Source organism: Glandiceps talaboti, chromosome 8, assembly GCF_964340395.1.
Source record: "Glandiceps talaboti chromosome 8, keGlaTala1.1, whole genome shotgun sequence".
Lineage (NCBI taxonomy): Eukaryota > Metazoa > Hemichordata > Enteropneusta > Spengelidae > Glandiceps > Glandiceps talaboti.
The window spans coordinates 21,556,745-21,577,141 of NC_135556.1; the positions used below are offsets into that span (position 1 = coordinate 21,556,745).

Consider the following 20,397-nt stretch of genomic DNA (forward strand, 5'->3'; position numbering starts at 1 on the left):
CGTCTATATTTGTGTGTATATATATATATATATATATATATATATATATATATATATATATATATATATATATATATATATATATATATATATATATATATATATATATATATATAGCTCTGCCACTGCGGTATAGAGCACTGTCTTAGCAGATTGATACCCACAAGATAGTATGTCGTGCTCACAAGATAGTAAGTCGTGCTCACAAGATAGTAAGTCGTGCGCACGAGATATTATGTTGTGCTCACAAGATTATTTTTTATTTTTTATTTTACAAAATGTCCCTTACTGGCTTTCATATTAACATATGAGATTACAATTATGTTCATCACATCATTCATAAAGCATTTATGATATATAGTCAGTGAATCGTCCAAAAGGTTCAACCATAAAAGTGTGTTCACTTCTACACAACTGTGTGCGGGTTTTTTCAATGTCTGTGCTGTAACGTATTTTGCTACTCATACAGATCACCGTCTATTGACTACAGGTATACATGTAAGAAGATTTAAACGTTGCACACTTTCCTCAACGCATTCCACTGACCTTTTAAAACTTTATGGGGGGGGGGTCACGGGATGCCAAAAAAATTAAATAATAATTTTAGTTTCTCCTGCCGAAAATAACGTATATAGTAACAACTGAATATGTTTCAGCCTGTAGTAGTTACAATAATTATAGCGTTTGAATGTAGGGAGAGTAAGCAACTTAAAAGTTACGAAAAAAGTGCGAAAACATCCAAACAATAGTCAAACAGAAAGATAGAGAACACAAGCTTGTCGTTTTGTATTTTCTTATGTAACTTATTTCTCAAATTAAGTTTAAAATTATATAACCTCACTAAGATTGGAAAATAAAGATTCACGAATGCTAGTAGACTTTATAAGGACAGATACCTATTTTGAAACCAATTCTCTCACTCATATACTTGTTCGCAAATCAACAGGTCCATTTACGATAGTATGTGACAAAGTAGAATGCCCGAAGACTCGTCGTTGAGGGCGCTACACAGCTCAGTTCGTACAGCCTTGTTGTAAATATTGCTGCCAAACCCATATGGAATTTGAAGAGATGAGATATGAGAGGAGAGGCGAAGAGTAGAGAAGAGAAGAGAAGAGAAGAGAAGAGAAGAGAAGAGAAGAGAAGAGAAGAGAAGAGAAGAGAAGAGAAGAGAAGAGAAGAGGAGAGGAGAGGAGAGGAGAGGAGAGGAGAGAAGAGAAGAGAAGAGAAGAGAAGAGAAGAGAAGACTTTGCAATCATTATACTGAGAGACGGATAAACAAAACACCATATTTTAAAGAGAGTCAATGTTTATTCTAAAAATCACATCACTAGTAGTAAATACAAAAAAATCAAATGAGAAGCACATTTAAAGACTGGTGTAGGTGTCAAAATCTCTCTTTTGTCACATCAAACATGTATAATTACCTTACTTTAAGAATACAAATCAGATTTTTCATACAAAAAGTCACTCAAAAAATATAGCATAATTTGATTATGTTACATAAATTATTAAAAGATAAGGAAATTGACGTAAGTTTGATTTGGATACTAAAGTGTGTATTCTTTTCTTTTAAATCCTGATGTATTTGAAAAGATACTGGCTGGCAGCCATTTTGATTTTGTTGTTAGTATAGTGTACCAACTGAAATGTGATAAGTTTGTTGGTGTTAATATTTGCACTAGTGATAACCTTCAATCTGTCGGGTTAGCTAGACCCATAGTCAAAATGTTCACTGTTTCAGTCTGATAGAAAAGGTACTTGAGTTTTCAGAAACAGGCACTTCATACCAAGTTATACACTGAACAATTTGTCATGGTGGACACTCCCTTAAACTACTTGTTACAAGTGAAGTAGAAGCACCAACAATGATCTCTTTTAGTCTACCAAAGTAACTGGAAAGCAGTACCCCAAAATGACTGCCATCAGTACAGGATACACTAATAAGACAACAACAACAAATAAAGTTAAACATGCACACAGAAACAAAACACACTAATAGAAAGACTGATTGTTAAAAATTTCAGTTATAAGAACTTGGCCTGCAAGTTAGGTCAAAGGTCACAGATAGTGTGGTTTGTGACATTGACTGAAATATGACCCATTTTGCTAGATACATTTGAAATACGATTGTTTCTTTTTTTTAAGCTACAGAAAGGTTTGTTCTGAAAAGCTGTTTGAAAAAATGGCAATGTGGTATTGCCATAGTTATCCATGTTTGTAAAAATACTATGTCTATAGCTACAGATACGTTAAAAACACAAGAAAGTGTTACAGTCAAAGACACACATTTTGATAACACAACTACAACTACATATTTAATGTTGCCATAGCTACAATATGTAGATTAATATAAATGCAATTTGCATAGTTGTACCTATTTCAATGTAGGAAATATCCAGGCCAATTTATAATACTGTAGAGTTAAAGTACACAACTAAGTGTCATCCTACCCACCCCTTATTTGACAATGGAAGTGTCACTGACAACCAATATATACATACACTGGCAGAAACCAATAACAGCTCATTTAAGGATGGGCAGGGTGTAGGACGGACTTGTGATTGGACGCAAAATCATTAATACAAATTCAAGTTTTTTACAAAAAATGTACAGAAGTTATAAATTAAAGAAGATGAGAAGAAGTACTGATGAGAGAAAATCTGCCAATTCTAACAAAATTTGAATTGTGAAATGTTTTGAATCATCAGAGTTGAAGAAGTCTGGGTGTATTGTATGTTATCATGCAGCATTTATATGTTATGGTATACATACTAACTTACAGCCATCAACAGTTGAACTGGGATTTTTTCACAGATTGTAACACTACATTTGTAAGTCACAAAATATGCAAATTTTGACACAGGGCCTGTGACTCCGAACACGGCATTGAGCATGGAATGCACACATTAGTCCAGAAAAAGAGTTGTGGCCATTATTGCAAGGATAAAATTGAGGTACCACAAAATACATACATGTAGGTTCTGACTACAATAATTTCTATCTTTCAGTTTTGCAGAGGGTGCAAAATCTAAATAAGACAATTTTTGTCAAGCATCATTGTTTACTTTGAATGATAGACAAACATTATACATGTACAAACTCATTTTATGGTACACATAATATTACCAAATTTCTGTATTCACAGTGAAAGTATGGCACTTATGAATTCCATTTTGTCATTGGTATCTACAGTAACTCATTACAAAAAAGAGCCAGATTGTGAAATTAGAGTTCCCCCTAAGGGTGCCTCTTCAAGGACATCTGCTGCAAAACTTGAAGCATTTTGAGAAATATAAGTTTTGTCATGGTTATCAACACACATAAATATCAACAACTACAAACTCTGGAGTATTTGAAAAATTTCTGTCTTTTTTTTTTTTTTGGAACAGAAACAAAAGAGTGGCCCTGGTAAGCATGGGTTATTGTACAAAGACTGTATACCTATCCTGGGCTAATATGAGGCTCTCCTCAATATTTCATTCTATTTGGTTGAACTGACACAAGGCAGAGAAGATAAGTCATTTGTGAAATTCTCCCTCCACCATTTATTAAAATACTATAAAAGTTGAAAACTGAACATTAATCCCAAAATGTCATGATAAAGCTGAGAAACAACTTTAAGACATTAACAACCACCACTACAATACGGTTTCATTCAACAGTATTTCTCCTTCATTCAGTATTGAAAAATATTGGTGACATAAAGGACCTCATTATTCAAATTACAGCAACAAGAACCCTTAAGTCATTTGTGAATAATTTCTAACCGCTTGAAGGGAAATAATGTGATTATGCAAATTATACCTCAAACAAGCCAAATTCTATGAAAATCGACATACGTGTTTAATACTGTAAAAATTATCCAGTGATGGAGAAGTTATGTCACAAACATTTGTGACTTTATAACCAGACAAAAAGAGAATGGCAAATGTAATATTTCAGTTCAAACTCAACATCTTGGCTTATTTGAGACATAAACGATAATCATTCTACCATGCATCTCTCAAGGCTTACAAACTTTCCGCATTGAGAAACACACAGAAGAAAATGAATGAAAGTGCCTTTCTAACAATGATACATTGATACCAATGTTACCAGCTGATATAAAAATGATCGCCCATAACCTACTCAACTGGCTATATTATAATAATGATAAGTTTATTATGGATTTAAAGCTAGACTTCCTTTATTCGTATTATCACCAATCTTGATCATTTGAATAGAATATATTTCAGACTATAAATACTAGCATATCAGCATTGTCATTACCATTTTGTAAATCACTTGTTATGATATGTTATAAGTTACTGTATATTACAAATCTTATCAACTGATTCACTATTTGAACTCTCTTTTTTAGTACAGATACTGTTTTGGTTTTGGTTTTTGGAGATGAGTGTGAACATGTGGTTCCTGGAGGTAGATGGATTTTAGACCCTTTCACCCCTACAAACTGAAAATGAAATGTTCCTCTCACGGGAGGGTTTGGACATGTTTTTCAGAGTGTCAAGGGGTGTGAGGGTTTAGTAAGCACCATAGCTGGAAGCCACACTAGTGGACCTTGGTGTTGGGGAGGAGGCTCTTGGTGTTCCAAATGACACTCTACTGCTGCTACGAGGACCTGAAATGGATAACAAGTAATGACTTGTTAGTTGGTGTTTGAATGCTACTGATAAATACACATAAAGACAATGTACATGTGTGTGTATTTATGTGTGTGTGCATGAGTGTGCCTAAAATGCACACGTTAGCACATAAGCATGAATATGCATGGGTGAGGGCATACAGTTGTATGTGTTTGTGTGTGATGCATGCATGTGTGCATGCATGCATGTGTGTGTGTGTGTGTGTGTGTGTGTGTAAGGGGGAAGTACGTGAGTCTCAAGGGTCTCTGTGTTTAAGTGTACGTTTAGTGTGTGCACTATTGATCAGAATTTCAGTCCTCACAACTGCGCACAAATCTGTACTTGTCACACCATGCAAACAGACCTTTAAAATAACTCCATAAAGAAACATTTTTTATGAAAGACTGTGTGCATACATGTATATGGACACATAACGACTGCAGATACAATGTACTAGAATTTTACTAACAAGAGACCTCTATTCATACTGCACACTTCACTAACAGCAAGAGACATTTCATTTATGATAAAGTGTTCATAGCCATTCTATGGATGAAGAGTTCAAAGGATGTACATGACTTTATGGTTCAGTATCAATACAGCGATAAGACTTACTACTGATTGGACTGCTTGCTCTTCCTGGACTTAGAGTGCCATTTATTGAGGATGCCATTCTTCTTGGGCTAACTGAGCGACTACGTGAAGGACTCACAGAACGTGTGGGGCTACGACTACGGCTACGACGTGGACTCTGTGTAGAAAAACATGGTAAAGTTAGTACTTGGAATTATATGCAAACGCATTTGTGTTTTTGAGATTAAAGACACAAGACCTACATCGCATAATCACAAATAATAGTAATTTACTGGTTCTTGTGACATTGGTGTTCCCATATCCCTTACTATGTGGTCGCTTACAAGAAATCACACCTTTCCATCATTTTGACTTATAACAGCAACATTTGTCTTTCAGTAGAGGGCGCACTGATTTGTACATTTGAATACAACTGTACATTGTATATTTCAAGACAAGATTTTCTATGGTCTTGTTGTTTTCTTTGATTCCTATATACTTAACTTGAACTACATACTTAGTAAGTGAAGTCACAATGTTAGAGTAATACATATCTCATGTTAAGACTACACTTACCAAGGAAGCTCCACGTCTGGTGACGGCCTCTCCCTTCAGTAACACTTTACCTTCATTGTCAATCAAAGATGGCCAGATGAAATGGTTGACCAGAGGAGCTGAATACTCAGAGTCATAGCTGCGACGATACCTACAACAATACATATAATTGAGTGACATGGTGATACAAGTGATCTATCTAGACTTTGGGTCAAGGATGTCAAAAAATTTGCATAATTAATTTGCATATATTTGCTTACACTTTATATCCTAATAAGTACATTTTCCTTTTTCTTTTGCAAAGTTCTTAGGATATCTACAAAAATGCATACAATAGTTTTAAACTTGTCTTTTAGCAAATCTTGTAATCCAATAATGCACAGACTCTGGTGGCTTAGAGTCACCATTATCTTTGTATGTGTGCACATCTTGTCAGGACCCCAGTATTATCCAAATACTGACAGGGAAAAGTTAAACCTTTCTACTGCATGTATACGTATTAGCACTTCGCAATGGTCCTATTCTATTTACCTTTCAATTTTTCTACCATTTTTCTCAGTGGGCACACACAGAAAAAATAAATTCTAATATTTCATAATTCATTATATTTTTTGTACAGTTCTCATGTATCACTGGAATGTTTCATACGTACTTAGAATCTTCAAAGAGTTCTCCATCAGATGCCAGGGCAACATCCATGGCTGATGGCAAGGCAGACATACTCCATGCCACTTTGACGCATTCACGGATAAACAAAGTCAAGATACGGAAGTCAACCTCAGGAGGGAATGAAATAGTTGGGTGTCTGTTCATGGCTCTCAATACGTCCTGTAAATAAAAATCAAATGTCTGGTAAACAGTGCCCTCTAGTGTTACAGTAGGAATGATGATTCAAGATTATGAAAGTGTAAGAAAAAAGACAGATGAGATTATTTGAACTGATAACAGTATAAACTGCTGAATTCTAATAAAATTAAGAGCTCCTAAGGACTTGAACAATTAATAGGATATCATAAACTGTTGGTACAATAAAAAATAATACATTTCTCATAACTTAGAAAGTCCCTTGTATCAGAAAGTAATGAAAGCAGGTAACATACGACTCTGAAATCAGTTTATTTTTTAAATTTTTCAAGCTATTTTTTACACACCATATCATCATAATCTGGTCTATACCTTACTTCCACACACACACAAATAAAAAAAGTGATCAACGGTTGGATTTATAGATTGTTGTTTTAAGGTTATATGAGAACTGACCTGTACAATACTGTGTACATCTAATAACTGTCCATTCTTGTTGATGTAGTTCTGTACAGCCTCTTCCAGAGTTTCAGGACCTGTATGTGTGGTACTTAGAGTGGCTCTTACTTTACTCTTGTACTGACGGAATGCAATCTTGGCTGCATGGAAACATTCCTAAAAATATGATGAATATCGAATCAGAATTAAATGTAAAATACTACAACAATAGAAAGCCAATATGCCTAATTAATAGACTGATGATTGGTTCTTGAAGATATGTCACATATCAAGTATAAGAAAGACAAAAGATTGTATAGTTTGGCCACTAGGAGTGCTAAACAGGTGTAGCCTTTGGACCAGAAGTCAGGGCCTTGATAGTTGAGTACTAGCCAGCTTGGGATAATTATCTTTTCCCAGTGTTTCAAAGCAAAATTTGGTGAAATTCTCTACCAGTTAAAAATTTCTGCTTGCTTTGCTTGAAATCAATTAATTTACAGGAAATAAAGACGTTGTCACGTTTTGACTGTGATTTTAGCCCTCATTTTCCTCATCTCGGGCAAATTCTTGTCACCAATAGAAACACTTCTTTCTTTGGAAATGACTACAGGGGTACATGAATGGCACATGATTATTCGTCAGGGTTGTTTTACATATTTTGGATCAAATAAAATAAGATTAACATACCTGTACAGCAGCAAAGACAATTCTTTGGTTCATTTCATGGTCATCGCAGTGGTTGCGTAGAATGTCCATGGCGTCCATGCGGTCATGGGCAAACATGTCACTAAATCTGGTTAACAGATTTGGTTGACGGATACGCTGCACTATGTTGTCACCTCCTGTTAGTGGTACACTTGGCAACTTGTAGGAACTCCTAGGTGTTGGAGCAGGACTATACAGCAAGACATCATCAAGTCTATGTAGGTATATCAAAAAGAAAAGCAATATTATTCAATTACAATTTCTCTCAAAAACTGTAACTATGTCTGCATTATTCCCTTGTCATAGATTATACCCATATAGAAGCACACACAGCAATATCAGAATGCTAATTCTTTGCTTTCAAATACATGTACATGACAACAAAGGTAACATTTTGTCAATGTACAAAATGTAAACCCACTAAAACTTGCAAGTAAATCTTTGACACTGAGGACAGGTAGTTATTAATACATGTATGCACAAAGAGTTGTTATTACATTTTATAGCAATGAGTGTTACCGGTACTGTTACATCAGTTACTAGACATCATGGGTTCATTAGGCTTTAGTAGTTGGACTAACATAATAATATCAATTTTAAAACAAACATAACTGCCAAGGTGACAATGACATCCTTTAACACTCCCTTCACAATCCTAAGTTAGGTCTTTGGTTTCTTTTATCCGACCCCACCTAGCTTTTCACTGCTGATCCTAAACTTGTTTTATGTATTCGACAGAGTATTCAAGAGAAAAATTATAAAATTATGAAAATTGTGGAGTCTTGCAAGAAATAGTGGATGCGAAAACTGACATCAACCTTAAAAGACAATATAAAACTGCTCATCCAATCTGAAATGGCTGTACATCTGATGGGAAGAAACCAATAACACAGAGACCATATGGAAAACAACGGAAAACATAACTACCTGAACTAGACAATGAAATACGAAAAAAGATATAAATTTTTTTTTAAAAATATACCTACCCCACCTATTCTAAACTTGAGAGTAATCGGAATCACACAATTTTTTTTTGTTAGACCTTAACAACAGGTAGATGTAAAATGTCTTACCTGCCAGTCAGGATAGCCTTCTCTTCTCTCAGCAGTAAGACATCATCTCGTAGACGTTTGATATCAATTTCCAAATCATCGATCATTCCAGATTTAGCCTTGTATAGTCTTAGCTCATCTTCAGTGTCTGCAAGACTAATACATTAACACAGATAATATTAAGTTTTATGCTGTCACAGCTTAAGATCATGACAAAATTGTCTTTATTGAAAGTCCACTTTTAACTTGTAATTGATATAGCAAGTAAGATACCTACCAAACATTAGATCTTTATAGACTAAGTATAGTGTAATCAACAGTACTGACAGACAGACAGACAGACAGACAGACAGACAGACAGACAGACATACAGACAGACAGACAGACAGACAGACAACAGCATTTTTATTAGAGTTTTGAAGGAAAAAACAACATTCTATATAACATGATTTTTATGACTTAAATCTAAGTTTTGGATAAAAAACATTTATTGACAAAAATCCTAACAGTCAATACTACGCCAAAGCAAATATTTTAAAATCCCTTTCATTCTTACTATGTAATATACATACAGATAAAACTGCATTATCAAACTTTGTTTTACTTTGTGGGTAACACATGCTATGAGAAAGTTATACACATTCTGCAATATCACCATAATCAATAACTAACATGTAACTTCAGTTAATTGACTAACTTGATAAGACATTAACAATAAAGTTTTATCTGAAAAAGTGATAAAACTATGGTCATGTTATTAGAGACCTTGCAACTACTTTTATTATCAATTCAATATGTTTGACATAAAGGATAGGTAATGATAAAAAAATATTGAATTGGCTAAGTAAGGTCACCGGTAGGGTCCATAAGTTTATGACTTAGTGCAGTATAAATGATAATGTTGAAGCTTTTGAATTGAGAAAAAAAAATATGTATACTTTGTTGTTGTTTTTTTCAATATCAAACATCAAATACTTGAATGTTAGCAGTTCTACCATAGGGCTTCCCATGTAGATTTATTGTTAAACTTGAGGTGCGAAAAACAGTTGTCAAATATAGTTACAGAAAAAATTGCTCCAGAACAAATGAATAATCCTGTATACTGTAATCCCTATGCCTCCACTGATAAGATTGCACGATTGTAAGAACCTGGGATTGAATTATGGGCCTTTAACCTATTTTCAATCTCTTCACGTTACAAGTACAGAAGTTTTCACCAGGTAATTGTATTCTAACATCACTATTATGACAGAGTACATTTTTCTATACACTTTAAAAGTTATTGGTGAGAGAGTGGTCTATGCAGGTGCCAGTTGTCTGGGACTCATGGCAATTATAAGGATCCTTGTCAGATTTATATTTGACTTGGTGTTCCAATAAATATTTGGGTTATATCAAGTTGTAATGGACTTCACCAACTATATCATTTAGCATGCCAACAAACAATAGCATTATAACTATGCTAATATCCTAGAGATTGTTACAGTCAACACATATTCAATGACACTGTGGCATTGCAAAGTTGAAGTAGCTAGCCCATAAATGCTTTAATATTTATCTGATTGTTTTGTGCTACGAAAGTCTAGTTTCCCTGGTACTGTGTTCATTGCACAGGTATTTAGCAATACAAACATGGCTGCAAATGTATTATTGATCAATGATGTTAGTTTCATACTGTCTTTATCAGGACTGAGGTGTAATGTCAACATATCATATTTGAGTTGGAGGGTATAGCTTTACTCTGAGTCAGATGTTGACCTTGTGTATAACCTCAAAGCATTGTGTTGTGGTGGAGAGGTGCCAATACATTATAACCACAGATTCTCTAGTTTTTCACTATTTACTTTTTTTATTTTTGCCCCATTGACAAATACACAAAACTTTTATCCAAAACAGTTCAGGCATTCTGCTAGCTGAATTACAAATAACTCTCTAATAGACATTGATGGTATTCAGTTTAAAAGTGGTTCTACATGTACAGATCTCAATTATAAAAGTCATGAAAGGTCGATCTGCTCAGGTATACATGGCAGGCATGGACATATACACATGTTGTCTAATTTATACTGTAGGTATACTGTCAGTTCTAGCAACATTTTCTCAAGGAAGTCCAGCCTCTCATTGTTTAAATTAGTGTGAATACAGCAGGAAACTGGAATGGCCAGTGGAAAACCTGCAGAATAAAACTGTGCTACTCTAGCATGGGTATATATAATCTAATCCACAGCAGATATAGGGCTCACACCTCAATGGCAATGTAATGAAGTAATGGTAAGAGCCAAGATTATCATGCACCTCTTGGCCATCAACAACCCTTATGTACACGATTAATATTGAATATTCATACATTGATAAAATGATGTAAAAAATACTACATGCACTAGCTTGCCCAAATGTTATAGTATCCAACATGTACCTATTTTATCCAGGGTTCCTGTCTTTTAGTAATTACATCATAAATAGTCAGAGGGTTTGTCACTACATCATAAATAGAGAGTTTGTCACTACATCATAAACAGTCAGAGGGTTTGTCACTACATCATAAATAGAGAGTTTGTCACGAGTACATGTACTTTAAACTTTCATTACCAAGATGTCCATACACTTTATGTTATGCTAATATTAGCTGGCTCTTCGTGCATAATTGAGCCAATTACAATATTAGTATATTTGTTAATTTAGATGTTTTATTCAGACATATAGGAATTGTTATATTTGTATTATACAAATAGAATTTCTTTTTGTTCAACTGCACTTCAGGTACTAAATTTATATTTGTGCTTGGAGCAAAAATATATTTTTCTACACAAATGAACTTTCATTTGAACACACTTACGTTTGTTTAAGACGTCTGACTTCCTCATCACTCATAATAGCATCCCCAGTAGCTTGTCTTTGGATGCTTGATAACTCAGCTTTGGTGTCTTCCAGTCTACAGTAAAGAAGCAAATCACACTTGTATAAGAGAAATGGAGTTTGTACATAACAATTGAGTTAAGTTATAATTATAGCATTCTTAGTGTAAGTGTTAGACTGGATATCTTCTATACCTCATAATCCTATACAACAAATCAGAACATTGTTTGGTGTCAAATAAATTATGGCAGTGTATACTGTACATTTAAATTTTCAGTATATATACTTCTCTATTTTGTTCAAATTTAAAAAAAACTACCTTGCCCTACCCTTCATACTAAACTGACCAGGCAATCTAACTAAAAAGTCATAGATATAACATACAATGGAACATAAAATAACTATAGACCTATTCATGTATTCACAAGTAGCAGTAATTGCAACAATTTCCTTGACAATTTTGTTACATGTAATGACTTACATTTTTGTACATTTCACAATTAACTTCCTGAAGTATATTGAATTGCCTGGAGGTAAAATAGTGTGTATGCTATAAATATAATATGCTGACATACTATACACATAAAGAAACACACAATGTGTTGACAGTATTCCAAAGTCTAGTCTGTCGTCTTTGCAAATTGCAGCAACTACCTGTATGTAACAATTTTCCTGACCAATTGATTTTATATATATGTACTAAACTACAGGGAGTACAAGATCAGTTACATCAACATAGATCTATATGTACACTAGCAGATATATAGAAAAAACATGACATGGATTTTCTCTCCACATTTGGACAGAGCTAGCATAATGCAATCCTTCATGAAAGTTACAATACTAAATAATCAAATTTGTTGAGTGTCTCTATGTTGAGGATCAGCAGGTGAATGGAATGATGTACGACTGTGACCACTTTTGTTAAAACTTGTAATTTCAATAACATCATAGACCAGCTGTCACAGTATAAGTATCTCCTAACATGTATCTTGTACATCATGCATGGTTGGGGTGGGTGTTCAAAGAAAACTACTGCAATACTACATAAATGAAATAGCAGCCTGCTGGAATTTGTTGAAACTCTGCAGTATACATGTAACTTTACATTTTCATAATTGAGAAGATGGTGATCAATGGAGTGCTACCGTGCTATGATCACTTAAATAACACTTTGATATTTCGATAACACTACTGACCAGGTCACAGCCTACAAAGCTATACAAGTACCAACAAGCCGATATATTGATAAATTTGACTCATGCATGCAGTACATATGTTTTAGAATGGGGGAGGGGATGAGGAAAGAGGAGGGAGAGATGTTGAGATACAGCTACTGTGCAATCCCACATAAAAGATGCAACAGTAAGCAAGTTGTATGTTGGAATCCATTGCTAATTGCAACATAAAATCATATAATCATTTTCAAGGTTGTGAATGGAACCCTGGCATTTCATGACTATTTCTGATAACCTTTGACACTGCGATCAAGTCATACCCTACACTTACATTGTATTTGTTGATACCTCCTACATCAGTACACTTGTAACTGTACATGTACATGCATGTTTTAGATAGCTACTAGAGGTACCCATTTATGTCAGTAAATAAAACGCAGATCTTGTTACAATAGTAAATGGCAATACATAAATTTGAAAGGAATCTAAGGTATATTATACATTCAAAAGTGATGCAGGTATCCATAATACTTTGTGTAAACCTGTACAGCATATTAGCTTGGAAATCAATACCACTACAGTCAAATACATTATTCTCACATAAACACCAAATATAATTGGCTTTAAATTTGAATGCAGAAAGCTTAGCCTGTTGTTACGACATTGTAATTTTGTATTGTGTCATCGATGAGATATATTCTTTGTTAGGAAGTGTGCATGCATGTATTTATACACTTTGGAAAAATGGGGAGGGGAGTTCAAAGTGACTTTAGGGCACTATAACAGACCATCTGTTCAGCTCTGCCGGTCTCTGTGTCACTGACTCTATGAGTGTGTGTCTCTGTCGCTCATTGTTTAAATATCATATATATAGTCTTCAAAAACTTATGAAGCCTAAAGTTATTGGTCTACATAAACCATTTTTGCTGGATATTACTTACTCCTTTTTAAGATTATCAGATTCACATCGGGATGTATTTAAGTCTTTATCTAAATCATCCAACTGCTGTTCATACTGATCTTGCATCTGTGCAATCTGTCTCTCTTTATCAGCTGCTTCTGCCATGATGTGGAGACTGGTATCTGTGGAAACAGTAGCTGCTGTTGCTAGGAAACCCTGTCCTAGCCATGGCAGCAGACGATTCTTCAGAACTTCAGCACCTCCATACATACCACCTTAGGAAAATATACAAGCAATGACAGTTTATTCATCTTGGTCTTGTTCACTTACATTGTATAAAGAGATTGTCCTTTTTAATTTAATCTAATTTTAATTTAAGTACAGTAGGCAACACCCAGACTTACATTTGAATGAGTGCACTGTGTGTATGACATGCAAATGTACATGTATGTAATGGGTTTATCACAAATATCATGGTCAGACCAAAATTCCATGAACTGTACATCAATCAAACATCATTATGCACTTGGTAATTGCATGGAGGTAGAAATGTGTTCCTACCTCCATGGTAGTCTATTGTATGCTAAATGTAGGCCCCTCTTAATATATTTGCATTCACATGATTTCTCCTCAAGTTGCCATATTGTGGAATGTTCATATTGTTCTGCACATGATGGCTGACTACATTATGGATATATAGGGTAACTAGCGTTCCACAATTGAATTTGTCTTACCTTCAGCAGCACATAAATTAAGAAGATTAAAAAGCTGACCCTGAAGACGAGAGTTGAGTTCGATCAACTCACAACAAGTGCCTACATTTTGGTCACAGGTATTGATCTGCAGCAAAAAGGGAGAACAAATATTGGATGAGATCTAATTGACTTTCGGAATGTTTGGTTGCTGGATATGTATTTATCTCCCGTTGTTTTGATTTGCATTCATGGTATGCATGCTGTGACTCTAAGACACGAACACCAATTTACATTGTCTTGCAACTATAATTGATCACCAACATTTTGTCAATACTGAAGAATTTCTAAACTTCAAATTACATTTAACAACCTTAACCTCAGGGTAGATTCAAAATACAAAGTATGGATTGCGCTGATTGGAATCCAATTGGATATGATTTCAATTTAAAAAAAAAAAAAAACTGCTTGGAGAAGAAATGTTGTAAGTGCAGTGTTTGCATCTATTGTTATGCAATGAGAATCAATTCAATTATTTCTTTCACTGACTGCACAGTGACAGTTGGGTGGACCCTCAGGGAGAAGTCTTCACATAGCACAATTTCCATAATAAAACATCCAAATACTCTCTGTGACATTTGCTAATACTGCATGTTCAGAAAACTGCCCTTAGGTCTAAATATCATTAAGTCAGACTTTTAACTGTTCAGATTGGAAAATAGCCCGGAAATTAATGGTAAAATGGAATCAATGCAGACGGGGGTTATGAATTCGTTATTTCCCATCGTCAAAGAAGGGGAAATCAAACTTCAAAATCCACAATCGCCTGGATTCTAGGCATAACTAGTGAAAGAATAAGGATTGTATCTCAACAGTTTCTGAATGAAAAGTTCATTTACTGAAATACATGTACTCATTTTTTATAACAATGAGTATACTCAAGGGAATGTTAAACTTTAAGTACTGTACACATGTAGTAAAGAGGGATTTAGAACTGGTTGACAGTGAGTTGAAATGTAACTACCCCAGGACTTGTGTGAATTAAAGTTTGAGATCAAATTAATACCTGATTAACTGTACGTGTACAAAAAGTATAGGGCTTGTAAAGAGGTTGACAGTATTTTTTCATCCATTTTTACCCAATGATGTCATTTTCTTTTAAAAAAAACAAACAAACAAAATCAAACCATTCTTAGAAAATTTGTCGAAAGCAATTGCCATGGTAATCTGACAACACTGAACAATATATATAAAAGTTATTACTGAATTCACAGTTTTCAGAAAACCATAGCTGAGGGGCTTTTCCTATTGCAAACACTAGATTTACCAGAACAAGCTTTGAAATTTTTTTTGACAAAAGAAAGACATAACTATATATATGTATACATATATATATAAAGCCAGTCGTCTGACGATCACAACAGCGTGAAACACTGTGTAATGGCTCCTGTGTATCTTGCTTGGTACCATGTTATGATATATATGTATGTATGTATGTATGTATGTATGTATGTATGTATGTATGTATGTATGTATATATATATATATATATATATATATATATATATATATACACACACACATACATACATACACATAGAGTTTTAATCTTCTTTCGCCAAGTAGAGTGCTCAATCACATTGGAGAGCATACCATACATAAAAATGAAAGAAGACGAGTATTATATTACATTCTGGATTTCCATAATGTAATATCATACTCGTCTTCTTTTATTTGTATGTTATTTGTATATATATATAATTCATATATTCATATATAGATCACATTTTTTATTTTATAAATGTAACTATAAATGTGCTGTGCTGATTTAAACTTTAAATTAAAATATTCATTTTATTTTTTATTAAATTACAATCACCCATTTCATTGTTTTATTTCTAAGAAACTTAGGAATGCATCAACAAAGACTACAACCAGCAGCTGATATCTTGGTATAACATTTATTTTTATAAATCTCTTCCCACCTTAGTTCCTGAACCTATTTGACCTTAAGTAAGATATAACACGGAATTCATCAAACTAACAAAATATACACCAATAACTCACTCAGTGACAGTGAGATTTTCATTTCACAATCACCCAGGTAACTTTAAAGGGACTGCCAACAATTCAGTGCCCTTTATTGACCCTACTATACCTTGCCTTTTTACCTATATAAGGACATAATTAGCATAACAATAGTTAATTTGAATATAGCAAAATCATACAATAGATCTTTCCTATTGTTAGTATACTAGCTATGGACATATAACAATAAACAATCACAAGGACTGTTGTATTCAAAACTTTTTTATTGGAAGGTAATTGTCCAAACAGGTGTACTTACTGGTCTTACAGGGGATAAGAAAAACCTTGGAAGTTAGGGTATTGTTGATGGAGTACAATAAAGTGATCAGTCAGAGAATGCTCTTTTGTTTGCACACCTCAACCAAAGTAGATCTTGTCCTCAATATTACCAAGTGACCATGTAGATGTTACAATTAAATAGGAGCAGTAGTTGTGCACACATTTCATAGAGTTAGCATACTGTTGTCAAGTGCAGAAACCTATTGAAATATCTAACCCTGTGTATGCTTAACAACACAAACAGAGCAACTCAAATGTGACAACACATAACTTGTACAACAATAGCACAATGCTACTTCTGTACATTGAACAAAACATAATAAATAGGTGCAGTAAATTTTAGAGGTTTTTTTTTTGTCCTTGATATTGGCATTGTGTATTTGATGAAACCTTGATGAGTGGTTTTATGTATGGAGTCATAGATCTTGGTACCCTCTAAGATCTACGATGTTCATTCATAAACTTTTCATGCAAATTCACCCACTTGATTTTTATCACACAGCAAGGAACCATTCATAAAAATAGTATCTACTCAGTCTTAAAAACTACATTTTGCAAAACTGAGTATTCTTTGGATCTTTGACAAATAAAAATTTACAATTCTCAAATGTTGAAATTATCAACACCATCATTTTTCTGAAAAATGCATACATTTTGACAAATTTCCAAATTTGAGTAAAAAAAAGTATGAAAATAATCTCTGCATTACTAAATCTGATGAAATGAAAATAGTTCTGTGTATATAAGCTTATGATAATCTGGTACTGCAAAGAGATTCTTTATGTACAAGTTATCAAATACATATACATGTAATAGTCTTATAAAATGTGACAGAACAGAAAAATGTTGAATAAAATGTCTGGATTTTTTTTCCTCCAATCTTTTAGTTTTTACATTTACAAATTGATCATTACATTGAAATATTTATTTGCATTTGTCTTCCTACATGTACAGTAACATTTTGATAAAACTCTCTCTCTATGTATATGCGTACATGTAATTATGCCACCTGACAATTGCAATATATATCAACTGAATTCCCTAGGTGTTAAATAAAGAGTTATATTAATTATGGATTTTGAATTATAAATTCCATAGAGTCCAGATATGTGTATTCATAATCCATACAGTATACTGAATAGTCTTTTATCAACTGAATTTCCTAGGTGTTAAATAATGACTGGTTATATTAATTATGGATTTTGAATTATAAATTCAATAGAGTCCAGATATGTGTATTCATAATCATTACAGTATACTGAATAGTCTTTTATAAGTTGATATTTCATCACCTCATACATACATGTATCTTTGTAGTTTTTACACTTCCTGTATCAAGTTGGATTTTCTAACTGATATGTTTTAATTTCAAAACACAGTAGATATAAAATTTCATATATGCACAATGCAGTAAAACCATTCCTTTAATACTTTATAAGCCATACAATTAGTCATTGCAATGTTGTGATCTCAATCAGTCAGGTTGCCGTGACAACCACCAACAGGCAACTGTTTACATCACCAATTTATATCCCGGTATTTGTTGTCATAACAACACAGCTGTTGAAGTCAAAACTGCAGTGGGACTGGGTATGTGGAATACACAGGGAGCAACACAAGTAGAAATGCATGCTATTTTGGCATTCTGTTGGTGCCTGCAGATACAAATACTTCTCCTATGCAATGGAAGTATGTCACAGAAAGAAAAGATAAAATGCAGTTTGTTGTACTAAACAATCTTATCAGTTTGTACTGTTTTACAAATCACATACTTGCTTAATAATCTAAAGTTTCCCCCAACAACCCCTTACCTAACCAAAGAAGTTTGCTTTCAAGAAGTGGGAGGTGTCAGCAGCTTGCAGTACAACGGGTTACGAAAAAAAAATCAGTCAGGGAAAAAAAGACCATACTTTCCAAATTGAGATATAGATTTTTTTTGGCAACCTCGTGATGATCTTGGGCCCAGGATTCCAATAAATCAATCGACATGGGTAGCACTAGAAGGCCTAACTCAAAGAAGCTTTGTCAATACTGGCAAATTGCCAATATCAAAATTTAAAAGGCATACCACTGGCATTTGTGTCAAGTTATATCAAATATCGATTTCCAAATTCACTATTTACAAAAAAAGTAACTATCTCTGATATGATGTACATTAAGAAAAAAAACTAGTTTTGAAAGTGTGCTATTTTATATTAATTTTTTATTCGTGAAAAAAAGGACCATGCAAATAACTGAAGTGGAAGTCCGTTTTTAAATCGCCTGTCAAAAATTGTGGCCAATGGAATATGTGTAAACTCTACGCCGCGGGTTAAATATCACCCACTAAATAGCTAAAAGAATATCGATCGACCATTTTCTACTTCGTTGACTAGGAAATCCGATTCAAATATTTGATTCGCTTGTCACGCGTTGCAATATCCGCTACATTTTGCATTTCCTCTTGATACTGTGATACTAGTAGTAAACGAAGTTTAAATACCCCAACATAGAAGTTTTCAATTCCCTTTAATAGCGAGAGAAAATCTAAGGTGAACATAATTGCAAATCAATCATGTGTTATAATACAATGAGTTCATGTTTGTAGCAGGTGGCCGCATTTACCCCGAACAATTTTTAATTATTTGAAGCCAAATCTCCTGCGAGCGAGTGCAGTGTAACAATGCTAGTATCAGCGACCGGAGTCTATGGTAACCAACTACGCTAAATTTACCTGCAGAGTTGCGGCCCACCTGTGGAATTCTTTCTTAAAAATTCTAAAAACTACTGCGAATTTTTCGTTCAAATTTTCAGGTCTTGCAGAATTAATATTAATGAATCGTTTTTCAACTTACCAAGTAGTTGCTGTTCCACCTTTCAAGTTTTTCCTGAAGAAGTGTAAAAGCACTAGTGGTCGCCAAACGTCTCAAGGAATCAGCCATCTTGAATCTTGTGACGCTACGCATGCGTTGTTTGACGATTACGCGGTCGCTTCCATTCACGAATTGGGGATTCCACATATTTGCCTAACTGTGGAGTGGGTCAAAAGATCGTACATTTGGAACTCAGCCAGCGTACCTTTACACCAAACCATCAATGGCTTCGTAGATAACATAGAATGTTGAACTCTGCCCTCAGAAACCAGTCGATTTTACGTTTCCATGTTAAAAACTAAAAATAAGACGCACACTCAACTGAAATCGTGAGAAAACTTTTTTTTTCGAAATGTAGTAAACTTTGCAGATGGGAATTAAATTTAAGCGAAAACCCCGCGATATATTAATTAAGTTATGTGACTACTGCACAATAGGCTAGGTTTATATTATACGACAAAGGAATGAGATACGTGTATGACGTCACTGCTTAGATTCAGCTTCTGTTTATTGGTCATATTTCAATTGTCCCGTACTGACGCTAATTTGTTTAGCTTTCAATTCGAACACATCGACACGGGTAGTAAATTACCACGTATGAAATGTACCACTTTGAGGCTTTTCAGTTATTTGACCGACCTTACTCCGAGGGACAAAAATCTTCAATGACTTGGGTATACAACTGGAGTGATCTGGAGTCAATCCAGGTGGTGGTTGTCCCCGTTATATTTAATGAGTTCGACACACCAAAGAGTATAGGCCATTACGTACGTATACCGAAATCATCGGAAGGGAG

The 20,397-nt window shown here is 34.1% G+C and overlaps 1 protein-coding gene across 1 annotated transcript; it reads right to left on the reverse strand.

Moving 5' to 3' along the window:
* Positions 1-1,328: 1,328 nt before the first annotated feature.
* On the reverse strand, positions 1,329-19,670 carry LOC144438471 (mitochondria-eating protein-like). The gene is made up of 11 exons (XM_078127503.1): positions 19,584-19,670; positions 14,425-14,530; positions 13,731-13,965; positions 11,592-11,687; positions 8,777-8,911; positions 7,686-7,917; positions 7,017-7,175; positions 6,409-6,584; positions 5,778-5,907; positions 5,244-5,379; positions 1,329-4,624 (listed from the first exon to the last, which is right to left on the reverse strand). Exons 1-11 carry the CDS (start codon positions 19,668-19,670, stop codon positions 4,527-4,529), a joined length of 1,590 nt encoding a protein of 529 aa, XP_077983629.1. The 3' UTR covers positions 1,329-4,526.
* Between the last annotated feature and the right edge of the window lie 727 nt (positions 19,671-20,397).